General features: G+C 34.1%; 4 protein-coding genes and 1 pseudogene across 4 annotated transcripts; 4 read left to right on the forward strand and 1 right to left on the reverse strand.

Annotated features, from left to right (window-relative positions):
• The first annotated feature begins 222 nt into the window (after nucleotides 1-222).
• LOC111492891 lies at nucleotides 223-6,362 on the forward strand (annotated as a pseudogene).
• A 27-nt stretch (nucleotides 6,363-6,389) lies between these two features.
• On the forward strand, nucleotides 6,390-7,995 carry LOC111493218 (2-isopropylmalate synthase 2, chloroplastic-like). Its single transcript, XM_023142864.1, has 2 exons — nucleotides 6,390-6,541; nucleotides 7,753-7,995. Exons 1-2 carry the CDS (start codon nucleotides 6,390-6,392, stop codon nucleotides 7,901-7,903), a joined length of 303 nt encoding a protein of 100 aa, XP_022998632.1. The 3' UTR covers nucleotides 7,904-7,995.
• A 394-nt stretch (nucleotides 7,996-8,389) lies between these two features.
• Nucleotides 8,390-16,252, reverse strand: LOC111493128 (pyridoxal kinase-like). Its single transcript, XM_023142745.1, has 13 exons — nucleotides 16,186-16,252; nucleotides 15,866-16,091; nucleotides 15,503-15,596; nucleotides 15,249-15,353; nucleotides 14,904-14,987; nucleotides 14,347-14,420; nucleotides 14,025-14,089; nucleotides 13,649-13,712; nucleotides 12,614-12,679; nucleotides 10,428-10,484; nucleotides 9,833-9,877; nucleotides 9,689-9,742; nucleotides 8,390-8,699 (listed from the first exon to the last, which is right to left on the reverse strand). The coding sequence occupies exons 2-13, from the start codon at nucleotides 15,941-15,943 to the stop codon at nucleotides 8,559-8,561; spliced, it is 927 nt and encodes a 308-aa protein (XP_022998513.1). The 5' UTR covers nucleotides 15,944-16,091; nucleotides 16,186-16,252; the 3' UTR covers nucleotides 8,390-8,558.
• A 548-nt stretch (nucleotides 16,253-16,800) lies between these two features.
• On the forward strand, nucleotides 16,801-18,360 carry LOC111492959 (uncharacterized protein KIAA1211 homolog). The gene is made up of 2 exons (XM_023142504.1): nucleotides 16,801-18,065; nucleotides 18,110-18,360. Exon 1 carries the CDS (start codon nucleotides 16,844-16,846, stop codon nucleotides 18,035-18,037), a length of 1,194 nt encoding a protein of 397 aa, XP_022998272.1. The 5' UTR covers nucleotides 16,801-16,843; the 3' UTR covers nucleotides 18,038-18,065; nucleotides 18,110-18,360.
• Nucleotides 18,361-20,477: 2,117 nt separating this feature from the next.
• On the forward strand, nucleotides 20,478-22,309 carry LOC111492930 (uncharacterized protein At1g66480-like). Its single transcript, XM_023142448.1, has 2 exons — nucleotides 20,478-21,024; nucleotides 22,028-22,309. Exons 1-2 carry the CDS (start codon nucleotides 20,482-20,484, stop codon nucleotides 22,052-22,054), a joined length of 570 nt encoding a protein of 189 aa, XP_022998216.1. The 5' UTR covers nucleotides 20,478-20,481; the 3' UTR covers nucleotides 22,055-22,309.
• Nucleotides 22,310-23,552: the final 1,243 nt, after the last annotated feature.

A 23,552-nucleotide genomic window follows, 5' to 3' on the forward strand; every position in this document is an offset into this window, starting at 1 on the left:
AAAAAAAAAAAAAAAAAAAAAAAAAAAAACAAAAGAAAAATCCACCTCATCTTTTGATCGACACGTAAGCGTTAGGAACCTAATTGACACGTCAGCTTGGGACGAGACGAGCCGTAGATTACATTCAAAATAAATAAATAAATAAATAAAATAAAAAAAAGCGCCCATATGTTAATACTATAAAAGCGTTTAAACCGAGAAATCAGTCGGTTTCAAGACAAATTGCGGTCCCAATTGGTATTCATGACCTAAACGTGGAGCTTTAGAAAATCATTCCTTGCATGCGTTCAACCTTCCAGAGCTCGTCAATCCGACGTTGATTCTCTCTGACTTCGATCCTCCATGCATGCGAAGCTTACTATCTTGTCGGTGTGAAATCTGTCCGCATTTCCGCTTGAAAAGCTCCCACGAATGTTCGCTGGAGTTCGGCTGTAAGTATTCTCTGTTCTTCATTCATTGCCGATCAGTTGCTTCCTCAATTGCGCGATAAATAGAAGGAGAAGCTTGTTTGATTTGTTAGAGTATTTCTGTTTTGTTTGATTTGCGGTTGTTGTGTTTATCATGGCCGTGCCGGTAACTTTGTCGAGTCCGAATCACTTTTTTGTTCGGCATTCGAACTCTCAGTTTCCTTCCTGTCATCGGAGTTACAATCGGAATTTGCAGGCTCTTAAGAATTCTTCATGGTCGTTGTCCTTTAGAACGGTGGCGGACAATGTGTCTCGCATTTACTGCAGTCGCACTGAAAGCGTAGTTTCGAATTCCAAATCGAATTCATCCATTAGACGTCCGCCGTATATTCCTAATCGCATCCCTGACTCTTCCTATGTTCGGATATTTGATACCACTCTCCGCGATGGCGAGCAGTCTCCAGGTGCCTCCCTCACTGCTAAAGAGAAGCTTGATATTGCTCGTCAGCTCGTCAAGCTTGGCGTTGACATAATTGAGGCTGGATTTCCTGCTGCTTCGAAGGAAGACTTTGAGGCCGTCAAGATGATTGCCGCAGAGGTTGGCAATGCTGTCGATGAGGATGGGTATGTGCCTGTTATTTGTGGTCTTTCGAGGTGTAATGAGAATGATATTCGAACTGCATGGGAGGCTGTGAAGTACGCTAAGAGACCGCGGATACATACGTTTATAGCAACAAGCGAGATTCATATGGAGCATAAGCTGAGAAAGACGAGGGAGCAAGTGATTGATATTGCTCGAAATATGGTGCGGTTTGCACAAAGTTTGGGTTGTGATGATGTTGAGTTTAGCCCCGAGGATGCTGGGAGGTTCAATCTTGATCTCAATTTACATGCATTTTCTAATTTTTGTTTCAATGATTGGTCCTGAGAGTAAGTTGACTTTTCTTGATGATTTCAAAACCTCTCCATCATAATGGTATTTTGGATTAAGTTGTTAATAAGTTCAGATTTATGAAGCTTGAAGTTGTGAAGTGGGAATTTATGTAATTTGTTATTGTATCCCGTAAAAGAATAGGATGTAAGATATGTAAATCTTTGTATTTTGTTTGTTTTCCTGATGCTTGATTTATGTAATTTGGATTTGCGTAGCTAATGGTTTGCAATTTTTGATTAGCAGAATCATATGCTAGTAGCCTTCTTACTGTTCATTGTGTAATCACTGACTGATGTGTCTATCCCCATCCTTGTCTTGACGAGAAAAGATCCTTCATAGGGACCCTTCTCTATGGGGATTTCGACATCCTTAGCCATCGTTGCTTAAAATAAAATTGCAGTTCTTTTAAGTTGATAAATTAGTTTTCTTTTTTATGTTGTGGTGTTCTATCAGATCTGACAGAGAGTTCCTTTATCAAATTCTGGGCGAAGTGATAAAGGCTGGTGCAACTACTCTCAACATACCAGATACTGTGGGTTATACAATGCCAGTTGAATTTGGCAACTTGATTGCTGATTTAAAAGCTAATACTCCTGGCATTGATAATGTTATCATCTCAACACACTGCCAGAATGATCTTGGACTCGCAACTTCCAACACAGTAGCAGTAAGTAATGGCATTTTCCTCCCTTTTAATCCTATTTATGACGTGTTTGGGAATGTGGCCAAAATCACCTTTTTCATGCCCAAGAACTCTAAACAGGGGATGAAATTCCAAAACCACTCCTAAACATGTCTTTATTTATTGAATTAAATTAGGTCTGTAATTTTGGTAAGTATCCGAATATAATTGGAAAGTTACAAGGATTATGAATAACATACCATTAACACTAAGCATGATATAGAGAATTAACTTCGTAATCAATACCCAAATTATGATTCTTCTCATCTCTTTGCAGGGGGCATGTGCAGGCGCAAGGCAACTTGAGGTCACAATTAATGGCATTGGTGAGAGAGCTGGAAATGCTTCGCTAGAGGAGGCAAGTCAATTATTTATTTTTTTCTGTGTTTATTCATATTATTATTATTCATATTTTTATTTTGTGAAGAGCGACGATGACTTGCAATGCAACCTAGCTTAATTGGTAATCGATATGTCGTACTTATTTCATACTATGTTTTTTATTTACAAAAGAGGTTAAATTTTAAATTCTGAGAAATTAAGAATGTTTATATATTTCATTTTACATGCGACTGTATGCATGTTTCTGTTGTATTGTTCTAAGAACATCTGTTTGTGCAGACATCAAAACATTCATATTTCGTGGGTAGACTTCTTAAATGGCATGTATGAATGTACACAATTTTCATTTTTTATACCATATTTTTAAATCTTCAGGTGGTAATGGCCTTACAATGTCGTGGAGAGCATGTGCTTGGAGGTCTTCGTACTGGAATTAACTCAAGACATATCTTTTTGACTAGCAAGATGGTAATTACTTCTCTTACAAAAAATGCTTCTTGAAAAAAAAATTCCTTGAGTTATTTTTTTTTTATTATTCTTTTGGATGCTAGACAGTTCTGTTTCGCTTCTGGTTCCTTGGAAAGAGTCGAGGCAATTTTTTGAGGATAGAGATAGGAGCATTTATTTCATTTTTTTAGGGGTAGGACTGGTACTTTGAGAGATGTTTAATGTTACTAATTAGGTATGAATGTCCTAACTTCTATTTATTTTATTTCTCTTATGACTACTGTTTCCTTTTAAAATCTGCTGGTTGGACTTTTTCCTCCTTTGAGGCGAAGTATATTTGGGAATTTGGATTAAGGACAGATTTGGTAGCTCTCCCTTTCCCCCAGTTCTCTTTTATGTTTTTTGTATTAAATATCTCTATTTGTTATCAATAAAGGCTACTTATTGATTAACTCAATCCTTAGGTAGAAGAGTACACTGGTTTGAATGTACAACCACGCAAGGCAATTGTGGGAGCTAATGCTTTTGCTCATGAAAGTGGCATCCACCAGGTTTGTCATGTTCAATTTTGATTTTTGCTATTCGCAGCTAACTATTTATGACACATTCTCATATTTATCTTTCGAAACCTATCGTGATTTGAAGTCTACCCTATATGCTTATAGTTGACTATTACAGAATTCTATCACCTAGGGATGTACATCCAACCCGACAATCCTAACCAACTCAACCCGAATTATAGGGGTTGGGTTGCTTTTTCTGAACTCAGAGTGACTCGGTTCGGTTTTAGGTTCATAGGATAAAAAACTCGGGTGGACCCGAAATCGAACAAAACTTATAAATTACACTAAGAATTCTTGCCTATGTAAAGGTCTATCAGAGTGTCAATCCGAGTTTATTAGAATACTCTCGTTTGCTCAAGCCAAAATCATCTTTTTATTATTTTGTTTGTTTCCTTTATTTATTTATTTTTTTTGTTTCTTTTATATTATTCTATTTAATTTCTTTTATATATTTTAAAATTCTCTACTAAATATATAAAAATACTTCAATATTTCATACTATTTTTAGACACATTATTTATTGTTTTTTAATTTTTGTTGTTTCTTTTATATTATTTTATTTAATTTCTTTTATATATTTTAAAATTCTCTTCTAAATATATAAAAATACCTCAATATTTCATACTATTTTTAAACACATTATTATAACGTTAACTAATCATTTTTATTGTTTTTTAATTTCCTAATCTATCCTTATATTTTCTTTGTAACCAATTATTGTTGAACAAGAACTTACAACTTTTCCTTATTATGATTTTTTTTTTAATTATAGATTGATTTGGGTTTGCTTGTAGACTTTTAATATTTTTTTTATCTAAGATTATACCGAATGATTATAAATTCGGGTTGGGTTGGGTTACCAATCCAACCAACCCGAACTTTTGGGATCGGTCAAAAAAAATCTTTCAACCCAACTCAACTTGGACCATGTACACTCCTATTAGCACCAGTATTTTTTGTTTCCAACACATTTATGGCAAACAATTACTCATTTTTAACTTTAGTTCCCCTTTTCTTGCGAATTAATTTTTGGATAATGAAATTCAGAAAACAAAGTTAGGAAGGATGGTAATGGAAGATGAGTGTTTCCTACGAGGTGCTGAAGACTATACTGAATTCTCCCCAATTTGGTAGATTGGAAAAGAAGTGTGAAAAACCTTATCTTAAGCCCTTCAAGAGGAAGGAAGAAAGTTGTTAAACTGCTGCTAAGTTCTCTTACACATATCGAGAACTCTTTTAAACTATTTTAATGTATAGTCTTGCTTTCAAGCTCATTATGAAAATGTTGATTGGCTCTTATTTCTATGTTTTGAGTTATTATTATAATTATTATTATTTGTGTGAGACATGCGGTCGGCTGTTTGCCCTGCTTTGTTAGGATCCAATTGTATCTTGAACATTGCTTTTGTGGTGCAGGATGGGATGCTTAAGCACAAAGGTACTTATGAAATCATATCCCCTGAAGTCATTGGCTACGAACAATCCAAAATGATGCTGGTATTGTTCTAGGAAAACTCAGGTACACCATGTTGCTTTATGGAAAATGACGATATTGCCTTTCTCTCGATAAAATTTCCCCCTCTCCTGGTCTCCTCTTCCCCATCTCTATGTGACTCTACAATATTTGATTTTCGAGGTAACTCATACAATATTAAATCCTCCTAGTGATTACAATGACTTGATGAACCCATTCCTATTTTCCGTTGAAGGTCAGATTAACTTCCAAAATATTTAGAATAGACATCGAAAAATTGTTCTCTTTAGATCTAAATCTTCTTATAGCTGGGTTCAACAATGCAACAGTACGAAGGAACTAAATAGTTTTTCAGGGACAGAAGAAATGACAAACATCTGTTGTGGTTCTGTTGTAGTGCTGCCCAAAATCATTTTTTTACAATATTAACAGGATTGACTTTATATGTTTATTTCACTTTCTGTGTCTTGTTCAAAGTATACTATCCCAATAACATCTTCATTATGACTACGTTTACAGTGGACGCCATGCCCTTAAAAGTCGACTTCTAGAGGTAAATTTAGATCTCCAACCTCAATGTTTAGGTAGTATTTCCATTTTATAATAGGCTAATGTTATTTGTCTTTTCAGCTTGGTTATGAGCTTGACAATGAGAATCTTGACAACGTATTCTGGCGTTTCAAAGCAGTAGCTGAACAAAAGAAGGTAACTCAAAATTTCGTCCCTCTCTTTTGCTGAGCTATTCCCTATCCTGCTTCCTACACATAGTAGAGTAGCAAATACCATTTGGGATAATTCAGCCTGTTTCAAGAACATAAATAACTACTCATCAAGTTAGTTTTTCATTTAACCTGTTCTAAACTTTTTGCCATAATTTATCTTCAACATTCCAGAGAGTTACAGACAGATCTTCGAGCGTTGGTATCTGACGAGGTTTTACAACCAACTGTTCTATGGAAGCTGCTAGATTTGCAGGTTATCTAAATATTGTTATAGATCGTCAGATTCGGAAAGTCGTTTGGGCCTATTTTTAGATACACATATAGTATCATTTGACAATAGCACCTCAAATGCAGATCACCTGTGGAACTCTCGGTCTTTCCACTGCTACTGTCAAACTCCTTGATGCCGATGGGAAAGAGCACGTTGGGTCAGTCAAAAAACACCAAAGTAAACCACCTTGGGTCGACTTAGTCATCAATAAGGGTTAGGGATTGAATTCAAACCATGGAGGCTACCTATCTAGGATTCAATATCCTACAAATTATCTTGGCAACCAAATGTTGTGGAGTTGTATGGTTGTTTCTTGAGAATTGTTGAAATGCATGGGAGATGGCTCAGTCAAAAAACAATCAAAGAAATTATTTTCCTCTAAAGAGTTTAAAATGCAGGCTTGTTGGATTCGTGTGATGCCGTGACATTTGGTGAATATAGCACAAATGCCATGATCGACAACCAGGCTTTCAAATCCTTGCATGCTTTGCTTCGTGTCCTTGTGTCCTTGAGTGAATGCGACATTACAGAGTTTCCATTTTTCTGAATGCAGGAACCAGTAACACTGCTCGATTATTCAATGAATTCTGTCACCGAAGGGATCGATGCAATTGCCACTACTCGTGTTGTAATAAGAGGGGACAACAGTTACTTATCTACTAATGCATCGGCTGGAGAAGAAGTTCAACGAACGTTTAGGTATACATTTTCTTCCCTATCATTTAAAGTAATTAAACTTAGCTATTATTTTCTAAATTTCTTCAATTTTGCCCATCTCGTTGTCTGTTGGTACACTTAACCAACATGGCATGATGTTTAAGGAGTTAAGACAAAACCTTAGAAGAGCTTAAGCGGGAAAATTTTCTAAGTTTGTCTCACATTCCTATTTAAGTTGGCAAAAATTCCAAATTTTCTGAGGTGATCGTTCCTTCTCTGATTTTTGCCAATGACTATATAGCATTCCTGGAAGAACATAAAAGGGTATAATTAATAAAAATTTAAAACTTAAGGGACTAAATTGAAAGAACACTCCAACATTAGTGACTAAACTGTATATTTTAACAATTTTTAAATACAATCATATTCAAGTACTTTTGCCTCTTTGTTATTGGATCTAGGCTTCCTTATGTTTAACTTGAGAAGACTAGGATGGCCATTAGTATCGTGAAAAATAAAGGGATTTAGAAGGAATGAATTCAAACTAGGGTAGTAACCTATATGGAGAATTTAAACGTTTTGTCTTGCAACTAATTGTACTTGTAAGCTTAGTTGGTTGTCTCCCTGTTTCCAGCCTCTCTCCCCCTAACCTAACTAGTTGGTTGTCTCCCTGTTTCCAGCCTCTCTCCCCCTAACCTAACAGGCGAAGTTCACAACCTTGAGCTCTAGATTTCGATAGGAACAACCACATCACTACTAGTCTGCAAAAAAAAAAAAAAAAAGGACGGACTTGGCTTCATTTCTCACTCTATCAAAAATTACGTAACGTATAAGGACATATAAGGATAAGAAGCACATACATATAGAGAGGTGAAAATGACGGAGCTGACCAACTATGATATAGATATTTTACTTAGCTCCATTTTCTCGGTTCAGGTATGGGCAAACCTAATTAGATGCCTACCAATTATAAAAAATAGAATAGAGGCAATGTGGATCCACCTATATATAGGGAAGGGTTCAAACTACGGTGGCTATCTACTTTGGATTTAACTTCCTATGAGTTCTTCTGTATAATTAGACAAAATGTGTGCAAGTTGACTCGTTTACTCGCTGGTTAAAATTAAGAGGACCAACCGATATCAACCCATATGAAATTCAACGTGAATTCTGTTACTGTTTTATATTCTTCTCTGGCTACAGTACATCGATGACTCGATATTTAGTGATATGTTTTTATCGTTCCATTGCAGTGGTATCGGAGCGGGAATGGACATCATCGTGGCAAGTCTCAAGGCCTACATTGGTGCATTAAACAAGATGCTTGGTTTCTACGGAGTTGATGTTAAGGTGACCGAAAAAATAACAGTCTGTATAAAAATTGTTTATTTGAGAAGAGGATGATGGTGGCAATCTTACATTCTCAACATGCTTGAAAGCTTTTAGCATTTTGGGTTAAGTTTGCTTTAATTATCAGTATTTGGTTGGTTGTGTTAGACCGCGTTTTAAACTTCGGTGAACTTTGTGTTAGTTAAAGTTGAACAAAAAAGGGAAACAAAGTCAACAGGTAGAACATGTTGATTGAGATAAAATTTCGAAGTTAATTAGAAAATAAGAACTTAACACTCATTTAAAGTTTCAAGGAAGTTTAGGATAAAAATAGTTAGCATTCATCAACATTTTTATATTAAATATTCTTTGGTTTAATTTTAACAAATTATTTCGCAAGAACAAATGTTTATCATAAAATAAATAATAAATTCTTATTTTATTATCTTAAAAGATTGTAGAATTTGATTTTTAGTTGGTTTTTAAATTTTTAAATTGATTTTTAATTAGTTTATAAATTTGTTAATTTTCCTCTTAAAACAAGATATATGATTATATTAGTAAATGCAGGGAGGGTGGCGTAAACTAATTTCAACTTTAATCCCTCCATTCAGTACCATTATTGGTATTATTACTAATAATATTTTTCGGGGGTTATGAAACTGAATAAAAAAGAAGTTTAGAGATGTCTTGCAATGTACCTAAAATGTTGTTCGAGAAAAACACCAACTCAATCGTACCTTTGGGCTTTAAATTTAATTTTTGGATTTCGAATGTCATCTTGGCTTTGAATCAATCGGATCTCCAAACTGCTGGATTCAGGATCATGTCCTGCACTTTTGTAATCATTCATTGTTCTATGCAGAACAGCCTGCAAATCGTTCACAATCACAGAGAACTTGAATTGATGAGATAAGGTTTAGTAAAATTATAATGCATCTAAGAACAGGACATAGATACCATAAGTGTATCCAATATGTACTAAATAGTTAGACACTCTTAACACGAGACACTTGTTGGCTCAAAAGGTGTAAGACCCAAATACCACAACGAGGTCCAACATGTACTAGATAATTAGACCCTCTAACATAAGATACTTGTTGACACAAAAGGTGTATGTTTTATATATATATATATATATATATATATATATATATATATATAACCGTGGCTGGTACAAAATGAATGAGTCTGACAATTTGTTTATGTAGAAATATTTATTAAGAACAACGAATGGTCAAGGACAAGCATAGACAAGACAAATAGTAAATTTTGAGAGCAATCTCATTGATCTCCTAAATGTTATGTTCATATCTAGATTGTGAGAGAATGATGTGTCATTGTCTATATCATTTTCGTGCTTTTTAGTAGATTTGTATTATGTGCTTGAAATTCTATCATGATAGTAATAGAAGACACATAAAAAAAGATTAGAACTTTCAAAAGAAACTACATTGTCATAAATTACCCGAGTGACTAGAATTATTGATTGATCAACTGACTACATCTCTAATGGCCTTTATAAATTTTCTGAGATGTGAATTCTTAATCAAATTTAAAACACAAAAATGAAAATTTGAAAACTACTATTTTAATTCTAAAAATTGAATAATACATAAACGGAAGTAGTGCTCATGAGCTTAATTTTTAAAAATAGAAAATCTATCGGTCCCAAAAGTTCCTTAGGAGAGGGTAGTTGTTGGGGTTGTTTTTGTGGTTGATGGGATGTTTCGTCTCCAATGATGACACAAAATAATAATATGCAACGCACATGAATAATGACCAACATTTCTATTTGTAGAGCAAAGTCAGAAAAACAAATAATTTTAGAAACAAAACAAACAGGGAAAGAAGAAAAACCTGCAAACTTGAGACTGCAAGCTCTGCCGCCAAATCAAGGTGTTCAGGATATTTCTGGTAACATAACGAACTATTATTTGAAGAGAACGATACTGTAAACAAGAGGTTATCTATTTTCAATAAAATTTAAGTTAGGGGCTTTACATTGCTCCAACCAAGAAGAAGTGCAGTCGTAAGATCACCAGTTCCCTACAAGTGCATTTACAAAGACATGTTAATCTATAGAAAAGGATCTGGATGGGACCAATGCAATGAGAAACGAACCAATGGTTTGAGATCGATACGAATCAGGAGAAAAGCGAACAGAAATATATGATATTCAAGAAGGATCTTATTTCGGAATTCAGTTAGAGATGGAAAAGGAATTTCTGGAATTAACACTTCCTACTTTATTGCCATTACTTTTCATGGTTTGAGAGAGAGAGGAAAAGAAAGAAATCTTCTACCAACGTGTAAAGATTCTGCCTATAAATTAGCATATTCTTTTCAAGAACTTGCATAGATGCTATGAACAATAAACACTAAATCGTACCAGAGGAGAGGTCATTTTCCTACACATTCTGATAAATGACTTGCTTGATTGAGCCCACTAGTTATGGTAGTTTTCTATAAGTTTCTTATCTATAGACGCACGAGGTCTACATGCATTGTTTAAATAGAACAATAATTTCTTTTTGACATCAACCTCAGCTCAAGGAGATGAACATTGCAAGTGAAATTAGAAGAGAGATTTTCATACCGTGAAATATGCAGGAATCTTGGGAATTGCGATCTTAAATTGTTCAGGAGATTGGCCCTATGACATCAAGGTTAGGATATTGCAATTAGACCAAGTGTATGCAATGCAAACCATAATAAAATATAAAATACAATAAAATTTCCCAATGTTAGCTGCGCAAACCCTAAGTAAAACACATGTTAGGCATCAAAGAAGTACAAAATCAGTTTCTTTATTCATGTAACCAGAAAAAGAAAAGAAAAGGGTTAAATCTTTCATTACCGAAATTAACTACTACTTCCCAAGTAAAGGACCATGCATGCTGGCAACATTCTAATCAACCGATATGCATAGAAGAAAGGGGCTACAAGGGTGTCAGAAACAAATAAGGTGGATGAAGTGGAAGTGAAGGGAAACTCGACTAGGACAAGGCCTGTAAACTTTGCTTCACTTGAGTGAGAGCTTCCACGATGCCAAGTATTCTTAGGGTCACTATTGCACACTCAACAAAAACCTCCACAAGCATTCCCTATAGGTATAACAGGTTGTGAGGGTGGAGGGAACATTTATAATCTCAATCAAATCACCATAATTGCCATGACAGTGGCTTTGAGTGTTCAGTGCCAACTCAACCCATCTTCAAAATTTAACTTGAAGGTATCTAACAATCGCCAACAGTTCTGGAAACGAAGGAGTCTAACTTGACAGTATTTTCAATGTCATTATCTCGTGAAGTAAAGCTACACGTACAAGGAACTAAAAAACATTTGAGGGTGTTTTTTTATTTTAAGTCAAGAACAACTTAAAGAGACATCTCTAAATAACAATTGTCCAATCCTCAAGAGATCATTTGAGCAAAACGTGAATAAAAGCCTAAAAGAATGGGATTGGTTGATGCAGCATTTAAGACTAATGAAGGTTCTTGTAACAGCCCAAGCCCATCACTAGCAGATATTGTCCTCTTTAGACTTTCCCTTTCGGGCTTCCCCTCAAGGTTTTAAAACGCATCTGCTAGGAAGAGGTTTCACACTCTTATAAACAATGTTTATTTCCCCCTTCAGACCCGATGTCCTCGGACACTCATTCTCCTCTCCAATCGATGTGGGATCCCTCAATCCACTCCCCTTCGAGGCCCAGCGTCCTCGCTGGCACACCGCTTGGTGTCCACCCCTTCAGGGTTCAGCCTCCTCACTGGAACATCGTCCGGTGTCTGGCTCTAATATCATTTGTAACAGTCCAAGTCTACTGCTAGCCGATATTGTCCTCTTTGGACTTTCCCTTCCGAACTTCCTCTTAAGGTTTTAAAACGCATTTGCTAGAGAGAGGTTTCCACACCCTTATATAGAATGTCGTTCCCCTCTGCAACCGATGTGGGATCTCAAAAATGGAGGTTTGACATTTATGTTGGCGGAGGGCCTCTGCCAAGATTTTCTTAGTTTAAGGATTTAAAACTCCCATTTGGAGGAAGAGAGTAGCAGGTAAAGTACGAAAGAATGAGGTTGAACCTTTCCCTCACGGTAGCATGAAAGAAGCTTGAAGAAGGAAGACAAAACCTAATATACCGGTGCATTTTGAGTGGCTTGAATCATCTGGTGATATGATTTCTTTTCTATGATTTGTTTTCCTAGCCAAAGAACAGAAGATTCTCTTTTTGAGTTCATTGATGGACATTCGGTTTAGGGTGTTGACAGGAGTTGCTGGAACCATCCACACGTCAATGAATGGAAATAAAGTATTGTCCTTTCCAATGTCATTAGTCCTTGCTCATCTTCCTTTGAAAGTCTTGTTAACTCTCTTTCTTAGTTGTGAAGAACTTGTAACCTGAACCAGTAGCATCAACTCCCTACGCCATCCCTCCCTCTCTCTCCCTCCCACCTCAAAATAAAAAATAATTAAAAAAATTGTTCATAAATGAGGGAAATTGTCAACTGTTGTTTCATGAAGCAAACACAAGTGACACAGGAAAGTAACATGTGCTTGGAACATCAGTTTATTACGTTATTTCAGACAGTGATGATGATACATCTGGCAATCTAACCAGGCAGTCATTTGGGTTTCATCAGGAAAAAAAAAAGTTTATGGTTAATTAGTTTTCTCGGGCTCATGCAATTTTCTTATAAGCTTTGCAAGACTAAAAAAATGCACCCAAAAAACAACAGATCTCAAACTGCAAGAATTCAGTTCAATATAAAATGAAAATTTTCCACCTCATTCTTCTGATGGCTGCCAATGAGAAGAAGTTCACCGTTCATACTTATGCTTGTTATCACAACCTGAGATGTTTAACGTGACTAACACATCAGATTACAGAGATATAGATAGCACAGGAAAACAACATTTAGAATGATGTCCGACATTTACAAAAGGTTGACAGCCACAGAATGAACCGTATTTATGTTTATTAAAAGGGATGGAATTATAAATTTCATGGTATAAGTATAACCAAGTTTTGACAGGTAGGCGTGTTATGCTAGGACAAGTTCTAATCGCCTAAAGAAGAAAAGACCGCAGTTGTAAAAGTTGGAATTCTTAAAAAGATAAGCACCTACTATCCAAAATTTTGTATCAACAGTGTCGAGAAAAGCCTGAAAAACAAAAGATGTTTGAAGTGCTTACAAAATAAATCCTTAACTCACTCAGTAATTATATTTTATTACGTTATTGATCTTATTTAAGATCCCAGCTATTTTGTTATAGTCCAAATCACATTGCCAAACTATGGTTATGATGCATCAATTATCTAACTGAGACAAGCATAAATGTGTCAACTGCCATCTAACATTTCTCTTGATAAGTAAAGAACGTAAGATCGAGATTCAAGAGAATCACTCCTACAAGGGTTCATTTACCTCCAGTGTCTCTCATTCATGGTAGTTGACTACTAGAGCATGCACTCGAATAAGAACTATCATAAAAAAGGAAAACAGAAGGAATAAAGGAAAATTCTTCCGAATAGGTTTTTTAATGATGAACAAATATGTATACATTCACTCATAAAAAATAGGATCAATTCCCATCCACCATTGCGTATTGGTACTTATCGAGTATAGAATTGATCTGCTTCTTTTTGTTCCTACGAATAGAATAGAATTGTTCCATTATTACTAAAAGAATAGACCAAATATTAATCTTTTCGCCAAGATAATCCCCTCACCTCAAAGGGGGAGGTCCATAGCATAGTTTTTTTCAGTGCAATAAAGTTACATAGTGTCTATCAGGCCAGACACATTCATAATTCTTACCTTTGTAGGTCCTGCAGCATGAAGAATGTTACAAGCTTCCCTACCATCTCCCTCAGATTGGATCCTGCAAAAAGCAAGGCTTCTCAAATAACGCTATCTGAAGCAAGGAAAAAAGGATGCTCAAGCACTGAATACTGCCAAGTCTTTGTCAGAACTGTTGAGGTTCATTTGAATTTATTCCAGGGTTTCAAAGAAGATACTAATTGTTATATAGAATTAAATAGGAAAATCCGAAATATTAAGATTGATGGATGGAAGGGGCAAAGTTCGAAGAATTTTCAAGAAAGAGTAGACATCAAATTTTGCTCAATGAAATAGATACCGCACCCCATTCTCCACTGCCAACCATACCAGTTTGCACTGTAATTTAAATTACCTTAACCCAGTCAATTGTTCAGCTTCAAATTGATTAGGAGTCAACATTGAAGCCACTGGGACAACCTAGCCATGAATTGGACTCATCAAAAAAGTTTTATAGTCAAGAACATGGGAAAAGGGAATATAAATAGCAGATGGTTAAATGACTGTTTAACTTCTAAACGCAGGATAGGAATTTCATTTTTAATGGTCAGATATTAAAGCACTGAAACATTGAAAAGTTCAATAGCCGATTGCTATAAAAAAAATTAACTAAAGACAAGATTAAATGATTGAGGTATCAAGCATCAGCAGGACACAGAATGAGCTGGATTTCTTACCTTCTCACGGTATACAGATACCAGTTCTTGCGGAACATAAAGCTTCCCTTCATCACCCATCACAGGATCACATACTGGAAAAGGACACTAAATATAATGAGAACATGGTTCAATAGGTGGCTCACAAATTAATCCTTTCAACATATAACTACAAAATTTCGGTTTCTTGTTAAAACATGTAAATAAATTCCATCCAGTTTAAAAAGTAAAAATCTACACAAAAGTTTCATCTAATCTTCACAATTTTGCCGGTAGCATTCTCTTACATGCTATAAAGGCAATGGGACATGAAAAATTCTGGGATTTGAATAATGAATCATCAATCAATGACCAAGATTGTCCCTTGTGAGCAAAAAAATGCATTAGAAAATTATAATCCTCAGAGCTTCTTCTTCTTCTTCTTCTTCTTCTCCTTTTCTCTCTCTTTTGTTTTTGATAAAAATATTTTCCTTGTAGCTTACTACTTCTAGGATACCAAGAACTCATACATTTACCAAAACATATATATGGATAAGGAGAAAAGATAATAAAGCATAAGGAATTTGAATCTAACTGACCATATGTTAACTTGGGGTTCACTGAGCGAAGCTTATCAACAACTTTTAACACTGTGTTGAGGAAAGAAACGGAACCAATATAACCTGCACAATCCATAAGTAAATATTATAACAAAACTCACACTGGCTGAAAAATAAGAATAATAAATTCTACTGTATGCATTTGCAGGATCTTTATACGTAAAGATGGCAATAGTTTAGCATAATTCAAAATGTCTATGAGACATATTTCTGCTTTTCTGCCTTGCTATCATGAAGCGACATGGAATTCATTGGTAAAGATTTATATTGTAAAGTTACCAAATTATACTGGACACCAAGTCATTTAATGAAAAACTAGAGTACCTGTTAACAAATGAGTATAGTACAACAACTCATTTTCTTCGAGGCCTTCAATTAAGTCCCATAATTGTCCTCCATTCAAAACTTGGCCCTTGAAAGTCGGATATCCTGTTTTATTTTCAAAACGAACCATAATCCACTTTCACTAACACTACGAAATCAAACCAGGACTTATGCATAATGACAAAAGGCATCGCACCGTATATTAGGCCTCAGAGTTCTGAGACCATTTGAGTGAAGAAATAGAATCAGCTTGCCTGTGTGGTTTGAGAACTGCACGGAATTTATTGGATCTACGTCATAGCCCAATAGTTGGAGAGGGAAAACAGCTGATTTGTTCCCGACATATCCCTACGGCAGAACACAAGCGAACAATTCATTTAACTCAAACTAATGGAATGGAAATAAAGACAATCAAGAACAATACAAGAACTAGTACAAATAAACAATCAAAGTCAACTCTCTCCAAAACACAACTCTCCTAACAAGAACATCAACTCCAACGATACAAACTCACCAAAAAAAACTGAAAGAAACTTCTGCAGAAACCTAATAGAGGCAACCAAAACAAGCTGACTTTCAAATTTATGTCGATTTCAACCAAAAACAATTGAACAAACCTGAACAGTGTGGGATTGAATACTGAGAACTCGACCAGTCACCGACGGCAGAGCTAACGAGAGAATTGGTGGCGTCATTTGCTGTTCCGGAAGGTCCGGAGAACTCAATTATTGATTCAATTCCACGAAACAAAATGCGTCAAACAAGAGATTGCTGCAGGAAAATGCAAGTTGAGAGAAACTTTTAACGAAGCGAAAGAAACTGGAACTGCAAGTTAATGCTCAACTGCAACAATAGAGGAAAATTGGGGAATGTAAATCAATTACGGTGGCCGGAAATTTATAGGAGAAAGAACCGATGATAAAAATTACGAAAATACCACCGCCCGATGCTCTGGTCGTCGAAATGCCGTGAAATTACGTGTGGGAATAGCATCTATATTAAGATACTATGTGTCTGAATTTTTTAATTTAAAAAATTATAAATTTATTGTTCAATTTTTAATTTTTTAAAATTTACCAACCAAAAAAAATTATATTTTAACTAAAAATAACTCCTTTTGTAATGAGAAAAAAAATAAAATTCATATAATTATCCCGATCCCTTTAATTTAATTTCATAGTCTCGTAATTATTAAACATCTCAATTTTAAATTTTTGTAAAAGACCACGGCTCGATTTTGTTTTATTTTTTAAAAAATTATGTAAGAATCAATTTTGACATATATTTAAAAATCGTAACCTTAATAAACGTACTACTTTATTCTAAGTCTCGAATTTATAGAATTTAAGTAATTTGGATATATAATTTTTTGAAATATTATTTTTTCCATCCATTAATTTTTAAACTATTATTCATAGAAATTTATTAGCATTTTAGATATATATATATATATATATTCTTTTAAACAAAAAAAATGTAAAGAATTTAGACTTGATGTTAATTTATTTATTTATTTTAAAAAAGAAAAAAGAAAAAAAAAAAAAAAGAATTAACCTTTTGGGAATGGGTGTGGACTTTCCAGACAAGCCGCCCGAATGAAGCGGAAGAAATGGTCGGAGCAAGAAGAAGAAACGCTTCTTTCCAAATACTCGGAGCTTCTCAACTGTGGAACCCTAGCCAAGCTCAAGACTCGTGAGAAGAAGTTCAAGCCCATCGCTGACCATGTCAATTCCGTTCACCACCTTCACGATCCTCTCAGCTTCCCCTTTCGCTGGTCATGGCGGGACGTCTCAATCAAGGTCCAGAACATGCGCCATCAATACCTAGGCGTCAAGCAGAAGATTAGGGTTTCCGATGACGATTTCAATTGGAAGGACGGTGAGAATCACTGGCAGAATTTCATGAAATACAAGGAGGTTTTCGGAGATTTCCCTCTAGATTTGAAGGGGAAGAGGCTGGTGTTTGGTAACGCTGCTGCTGTTGGTTTCGACGGCAGCGAGGATTCGGAATTCGGAATTGGAGTGGATTCTGATGATTTGGAGGAGGAAGAAGAGGAAGAGGATGAAGATCTGAAAGCGAGAGAACACGGCGGTGCGAAAGACGATGGCGGTGGTCGTGAGCCGGTGGAAGCCATTGGAAACGAGGGGAAACGCAGCAGATTTGGTGAAATCGCAATATTGGAGACAAGAAAATCGAAGAAGGATTCTGGATTGAACAGGCGATTGGGAATGGTGGCAATGCGAGTTTTGGAATTGAGAGACATGGCAGCGAAGAGGGAAGAACAGAGAAGAGAGAGAGCATTCAGAAGGGAGAAAAACGAAGGTGAAAGAGAAGAAAAGATGAAGAACACAGAGCTGAAGAAGGAGAAACTGATGAACGAAAAGGAAGAACAATTGGACAATAGAGAGCTTGAGCTTGAAGAGATGGAGCTTCAATGGCGGCAAAGAGAGTTTGAGAACAGGATGAGAATGGAAAGGGAATTTGAGGAAGAAAGAAGAAAGAGGCTGAGAATGGAAGAGAAAATGGAAGAAGAAGAGATGGAATGGAGAGAACGGATGGTAGAGATGCAGATCGAACATGAGAAACAAATGATGCAAATGCAAGCCGATGCATTTCAGAATCAAATGCAGATTTTGGGGGTAATTGCAAGGCTTCTCTGCCAGTATTTTGGCTCTGCAAATGATGGATTGGGGGCTTTGCCATCTCAAGTTCTGCAGAATTTGCAACATCCTGGGGAATTGGATGACAATGGGAAGCCAGATGCCAATTCACCTTCTGAATTCTTGTGAAAGTAACATTACATAAACTTCCATTAACTGTTGTAATGAGCTATAGAAAGTTGAGCTTCATGAAGTAGGATTTGTGAATTGTTCTTTGCTGGAGGGATTTTGTTATGTTTAGCCTATGATCTGTGTTAAGAGTATAATACAGACTGAACCATGTTGAGACTATCTAGTATCATCTTCAATTCTATCTATATTGCGTAAATCCTTACCCGGGTCGAGAGAGATTCATCCAAAACTTAGAAAGATTGAACTTCATTATAATTGTTGTTACTTTGTGCAATGTTCAATGATGTGATATGATCTTAATCTTGAGCGTGTTATAGATAGATTGTGAGGTTGTCTTTTGAACTACATATTGAATACTCGTAGTTATTGAATACTCTTTTTATTTGAGGATTGATGTTAAAACAAAATAGAATGATTGAAATTTCTAAATTTCTAAGGATTCTAACTTCCAATCCCCAAAATTACATAAACAAGATGAAGTTAAATGATATCATGAATTTGCAAGTATTTCACTCCTATATTGTTAGGATCATCTTCATTTCTCCATTTCGAGGACCCTACTTAGACTTTGTTGATTCGATCAGTTAAAAAGGTTGGAAAGGCCGTATATATATATATATATATATATATATATATTTTTTTTTTTTTTTTTTATTTGATATTTTCTCATTTTACTCTTGCGAATGTATCATGTATTTAGTTGTTAAGAAAATTAGTTTAAGAATTGTACAAATAGGATAAACAAAGTATTTTAATAAAAATATATATATTTAACTATTTGAGCGAAGAAATTATTTATTTTATATTAAAATACGTATATAAATGAGAGATTTTTTCATTTTAAATTGATGTTTAAGAAGTGAAAAAATAAATAAATATGGATATTGAAAAATGAAAAAAGAAAATGAAAAAGCAAGTAAAAAAAAATGAGAAATTGAGAAATTAAAATAGAGGAGAGAAGAAAGGAAGAGAAAGGTCATTTATAAAGTTTAAAAACCCTAAATCCATATATTAGTTTCTTAAACATTATTTTTAAAGATTAAAATATGAATGTAACATTTAAAAATTAATAATATTTTTTAAACAAAATATTTTTAAAATCCCCAAAAGTTTAGAAATATTTTTAAAAATAAAATATAAAGTTCATGAATAATTTCTATAATTTAATTTAATTTAGGTTAAAGATACCAAAATGATTTTTTTAAAATTTAAAGTCTAATAACTATTTTCTCTAAAAAAAAATTATGCACGTGCAAGGGTTTCAACTTTAAAACAATATTAAATATTATAAATTTTTTTAACTTGAAAAAACCGAGTGGAAATTTATTCACGTGTGTGTATATATATATATATATATATATAACTAATGTATAATTGAAAATTGTCTCCCACATTTAATATAAAATATTTTAAACATAAACTTGTACCCCTCAATATCTCTCTCCATCCATATCCAATAATAATAATAATAATAATTAATATAATGATAATAATATGTCTCTATTTTCCAACATTTTATCTCATAATTTTAAATTTAGGTTTGAATTTCCACTTATTGTTGACAAAAATAATTATTATTTTTTATCCGAAACTATAAATAAATCTATAAATAAATAAAACCCCCACGTTATGACAAAATTCATATAATTTGATCATTTCAACCTTTATTTATTTATTTATTTATTTATTTATTGATATAGCCATTGCCTCCCTTTTTAGAGGGTGGAGAAAAAAAATATATCGAGGGTGACGACCCTTTATAAGGATTAAATTACATTTTTAAAATACATTTTTTATTAAATATATCAATTTTCTTTTAATTATTTTGGGCAGTGTTTTAATTACAAAATTCAACTTTTTTGAAATTTCCAATTTTACCCCTAATATATAACAATTTTTCAAATGAACTGTAAAAAAAAACTTTTAAAAATGGTTAACAGAACGTTGAAATTATTGTTGTATCGAGTAGCTCTCAACCGCCTCACGACTTTTAAAACGTGTCGATTAGTGGGAGATTTCTACACTCTTATAAGGAATGTTTCTTCTTCTTCAACCGATGTGGGATCTCACAATCCACTCCCTTGGGGGCCCAACGTTCTCGTTGACACATCGTTCAGTATTTGGCTCTGATATCATTTGTAACAAACCAACCCCATCGGTAGTAGATATTGTCCGTTTTAGCCCATTACGCCGTCAGATTCACAGTTTTTAAAATGCGTATGTTAGGGAGAGGTTTCCACACTCTTATAATAAATGTTTCGTTCCCCTTTCTAACCGACATGGGACCTCATAATCCTCGACTTTCACTCAAAACGATAGTATATAGCCCACTTTTTAGGTCAAATGAGAGAGAGAGTCTAATTAAACAATTCCATTGCCGCCACCACACCATTATAAATATATCCATGGAGTTGATACTCCAAACAAAGCAGCTTTCAAAGATGGGAAATGCTATGGGGAGAGGATCAAGAAGAAGCAAGAGAACAGCAAAAGTGATGAAAATCAATGGCGAAACCTTCAAGATAAGAACACCAACCACAGCCTTCCAAGTCACGACCCACCATCCAAATCACCTCCTCTATGACTCCCAATCCATCAACCAACTCGGCCTCCGAGCCAAGCCTTTGGACCCTCACCACCAACTCAAACCTAAGACCCTCTACTTCCTCCTCCACTTGCCCCCTCTCCCCGGCAGCCATCGCCCGTTGTCGCGTGTGCGCTCCGACCTTTGCTCGTCTGCCTCCGACCGCCTCGAGTGTCTTATGCTCTCTCGTCGATCGCTCTCCGACCTCCAATCCTTTCGGTTGGATCCCGATGGGATGTCGACTGCCTCTCGCCCTACTGGACCCGTGCAGATCAAGCTTCGAGTGCCGAGGGAAGAATTTGAGAGGCTGATGAAGGAAAGTAAGAGCAAGGTAGAGGCAGCGGAGAGGATTGTTGATTTGTGGAAAACGGGTGGCATGTGTAGTGGTCAAGCACGTGAGGTGCGTTCTCTAGCCGTTCTATTTCAATAGTCGATGATAAAATTCTAATATCTTTTTGAATTTATGTTTTAGTGTAGTGGTCAAGCTTATAAAAGTGGGTTTGGTTTAAGAAATCTTTTAAACTAGCTCAAAATTTTGAGCTAGTTAGGTTGATGACCGGAACAACTCTAATAGAATTCACAAATTAATCCTCGATTTTTGGGTTTTCTTTTTTTTAATTATTTAAAAATATTTTACTTAACCATCGTACATGTTAAGTAATCTGGGTTGGTCGACCAGAAAATATTTTGAGCTAGTTAGGTTGATGACTCGAACCGAGTGTAATATTTCAGCTCCAAAAATTGAACCCACAACCTTTATGATAGGTAATCTGGATTGATCATATTCTCGGATCATTTAAACACCCCTAAAGATTCATATTCTTTCGGCTCGTACTGTTCCAAAAAAAAATCCATTAAAAAAATAATAATACAAGGAAAAGAAAAAAAGTTTGAGTTGTAATTTTTTTTTTTTTTTTTGGTAGTTTAAGGTACTTTTTATATATTAATTAAATTTCAAAACAATAGTTAATTTATTTTCTTATAGATTACATTAATTTAAAAATATTTTATAAAGCATGCGTATATATTTATAAATAAAAGATTAAAGTAAATAAAAAATAATTTAAATAAATAAAAAAAAGAGTCTGGTGGGTATGAGTTTATATTTGACTAACAAAATAAATATATATTTGTTGACTTTGATTTAAAAAAAAAAAACTTAATAAAGGGGTTTTAGTAAATAATAAATATAATTGAAAAAAAAAAGTCAAAAGTTAATAAAGAACACAAAAATCTATAGTGCTTAGTTGAGGACACATCTTTTACAATTTAAAATATTTATTATTATTATTATTATTATTATATATTAATAAATAGCATTTGTAAATTTATTTTTAAAAAATAAAATAATTAATCCTTTTGAAATATAAACTAATAATTGTTTTAACTCTAAATATTTGCAGAAAAGAGTGAGCTTCGTTAAACGATGAAGAGGATGGTTCTGCACAATGGCAATGCATTGAGCTTTCATTTTGGCTCTCTCTCTCTAATGTATAGAATGATAAATCACCTTAAGTTCGTGTGCCCTCGTTCTAGGAATTGATTGATATGAATAGAATACGATTGATTTGATTTCAGTTTACAGCTGATAATTATTTGAGAAGCTTGTAATTATTAATTTGGACGGGCTATAGCTCATTAGTATAGTGTGTCTTGAATAACTGCGTCGTTGTGTTCGGGTGTGAGGGACCGTAGTCCCATATATAGTTCAATGTACTCATTAACGTTTGACCCTGAGATGTTGAGCACGACGTTCTTCTCTTGAAATTTGAAACCGAACATCTCTTCAGAAAGATAATGAGGTGAAAATCTCATGTACGGTTCTGTCGAGTGGCAGTAAGAGTGACTTATCTATCAACTTTTCCACTATCACCCCCAAAAAACCAAATGCCTTACGTAAAGTTGTCAGAGTACGCTTAACTCGGGATTTGAAATCACTTATATACCGGTATTAGCCATAATTTATAAGAACATTATGTAGTCTTAGTAAGAGGGGGAAGGGTTAAGGATTTACCCGATGATTCTGTAGTCTTAGTAAGAGGGGGAAGAGTTAAGGATTTACTCGGTGACGTACTTCTCTCGAAATTTGAAACCGAATCTAATGTAAATTTAACGAATCAAATTTAAATATTATAATTCTTAAATAGTTGGGAGTTTCAAAAATTAATTATTTTAACCCATAATTTTTCGTAACTTCTTACCTGCACTCATTTATACCCATCTTAGGCCTTAATCAAATGTCCACATTATCCCTGTTACTCCATTTATTGCATCCCTATTAATTTCTGTACATTATTTTTTAAAAGGGTATTGTAGACAATTTTTTTCTTAAAAAAGGAGTACCATTGAAAAGTTTAAAAACGATGAAATAATGGCTCAGAGAGAAAAAATATTTGAACATTTTTTTTACTAAATAAATGCATTAAATTCGAACTGTGTATCTAAATTTAAAGGATTTCTTTGACGTAAGTAAAAATTATTTGATAAGACTAAAACAATATGACCAATCTTATATAATAAAGGCATGATATTAAAAAAAAGTAATCATTTTTAATGCGACATAAATTTAATATTTTTTATAATTTAATTTCTAAACTCAATTTAAATTTATTTGGTTAAAAACTTCTCTTCAAATTTGCTAATAGTTCTCCAAACTTTTTTTATAATCACTTTATTATAATTTTTTTAAATAAATTTATAAACCTAATTTTATTTTATTTTATTTTATATGGAATGGATTTTTTTTTTCTAATATATATTTTTTTAAAAAAAAAATCAAAGACCGATCAAAAGTTTAGAAACCATGTAATTTTCCAAGACTAGAAACGTAAAAAAAAAAAAAAAAAAAAAAAAAAAAAAAAAAAAAAAAAAAAAAAAAAAAAAAAAAAAAAAAAAAAAAAAAAAAAAAAAAAAAAAAAAAAAAAAAAA

The sequence above is a fragment of the Cucurbita maxima genome, unplaced genomic scaffold (genome assembly GCF_002738345.1).
Source record: "Cucurbita maxima cultivar Rimu unplaced genomic scaffold, Cmax_1.0 Cma_Scf00018, whole genome shotgun sequence".
Taxonomy (NCBI): domain Eukaryota; kingdom Viridiplantae; phylum Streptophyta; class Magnoliopsida; order Cucurbitales; family Cucurbitaceae; genus Cucurbita; species Cucurbita maxima.

Bases quoted from the DNA above. Each gene is read 5' to 3' on its own strand.
- LOC111493218 (XM_023142864.1), top strand. From the start codon at position 6,390: ATGCAGGAACCAGTAACACTGCTCGATTATTCAATGAATTCTGTCACC. The intron at 6,542-7,752 runs GTATACATTTTC...GTTCCATTGCAG, and splicing joins GAAGTTCAACGAACGTTTAG to TGGTATCGGAGCGGGAATGG.
- LOC111493128 (XM_023142745.1), bottom strand. From the start codon at position 15,943: ATGACGCCACCAATTCTCTCGTTAGCTCTGCCGTCGGTGACTGGTCGA. The intron at 14,421-14,903 runs GTCAGTTAGATT...GTCCTTTTCCAG, and splicing joins GAACCCCAAGTTAACATATG to TATGTGATCCTGTGATGGGT. The intron at 10,485-12,613 runs GTGGAAAATTTT...TTGATGTCATAG, and splicing joins GCAGCCATCAGAAGAATGAG to GGCCAATCTCCTGAACAATT.
- LOC111492959 (XM_023142504.1), top strand. From the start codon at position 16,844: ATGAAGCGGAAGAAATGGTCGGAGCAAGAAGAAGAAACGCTTCTTTCC.
- LOC111492930 (XM_023142448.1), top strand. From the start codon at position 20,482: ATGGGAAATGCTATGGGGAGAGGATCAAGAAGAAGCAAGAGAACAGCA. The intron at 21,025-22,027 runs GTGCGTTCTCTA...AAATATTTGCAG, and splicing joins GTAGTGGTCAAGCACGTGAG to AAAAGAGTGAGCTTCGTTAA.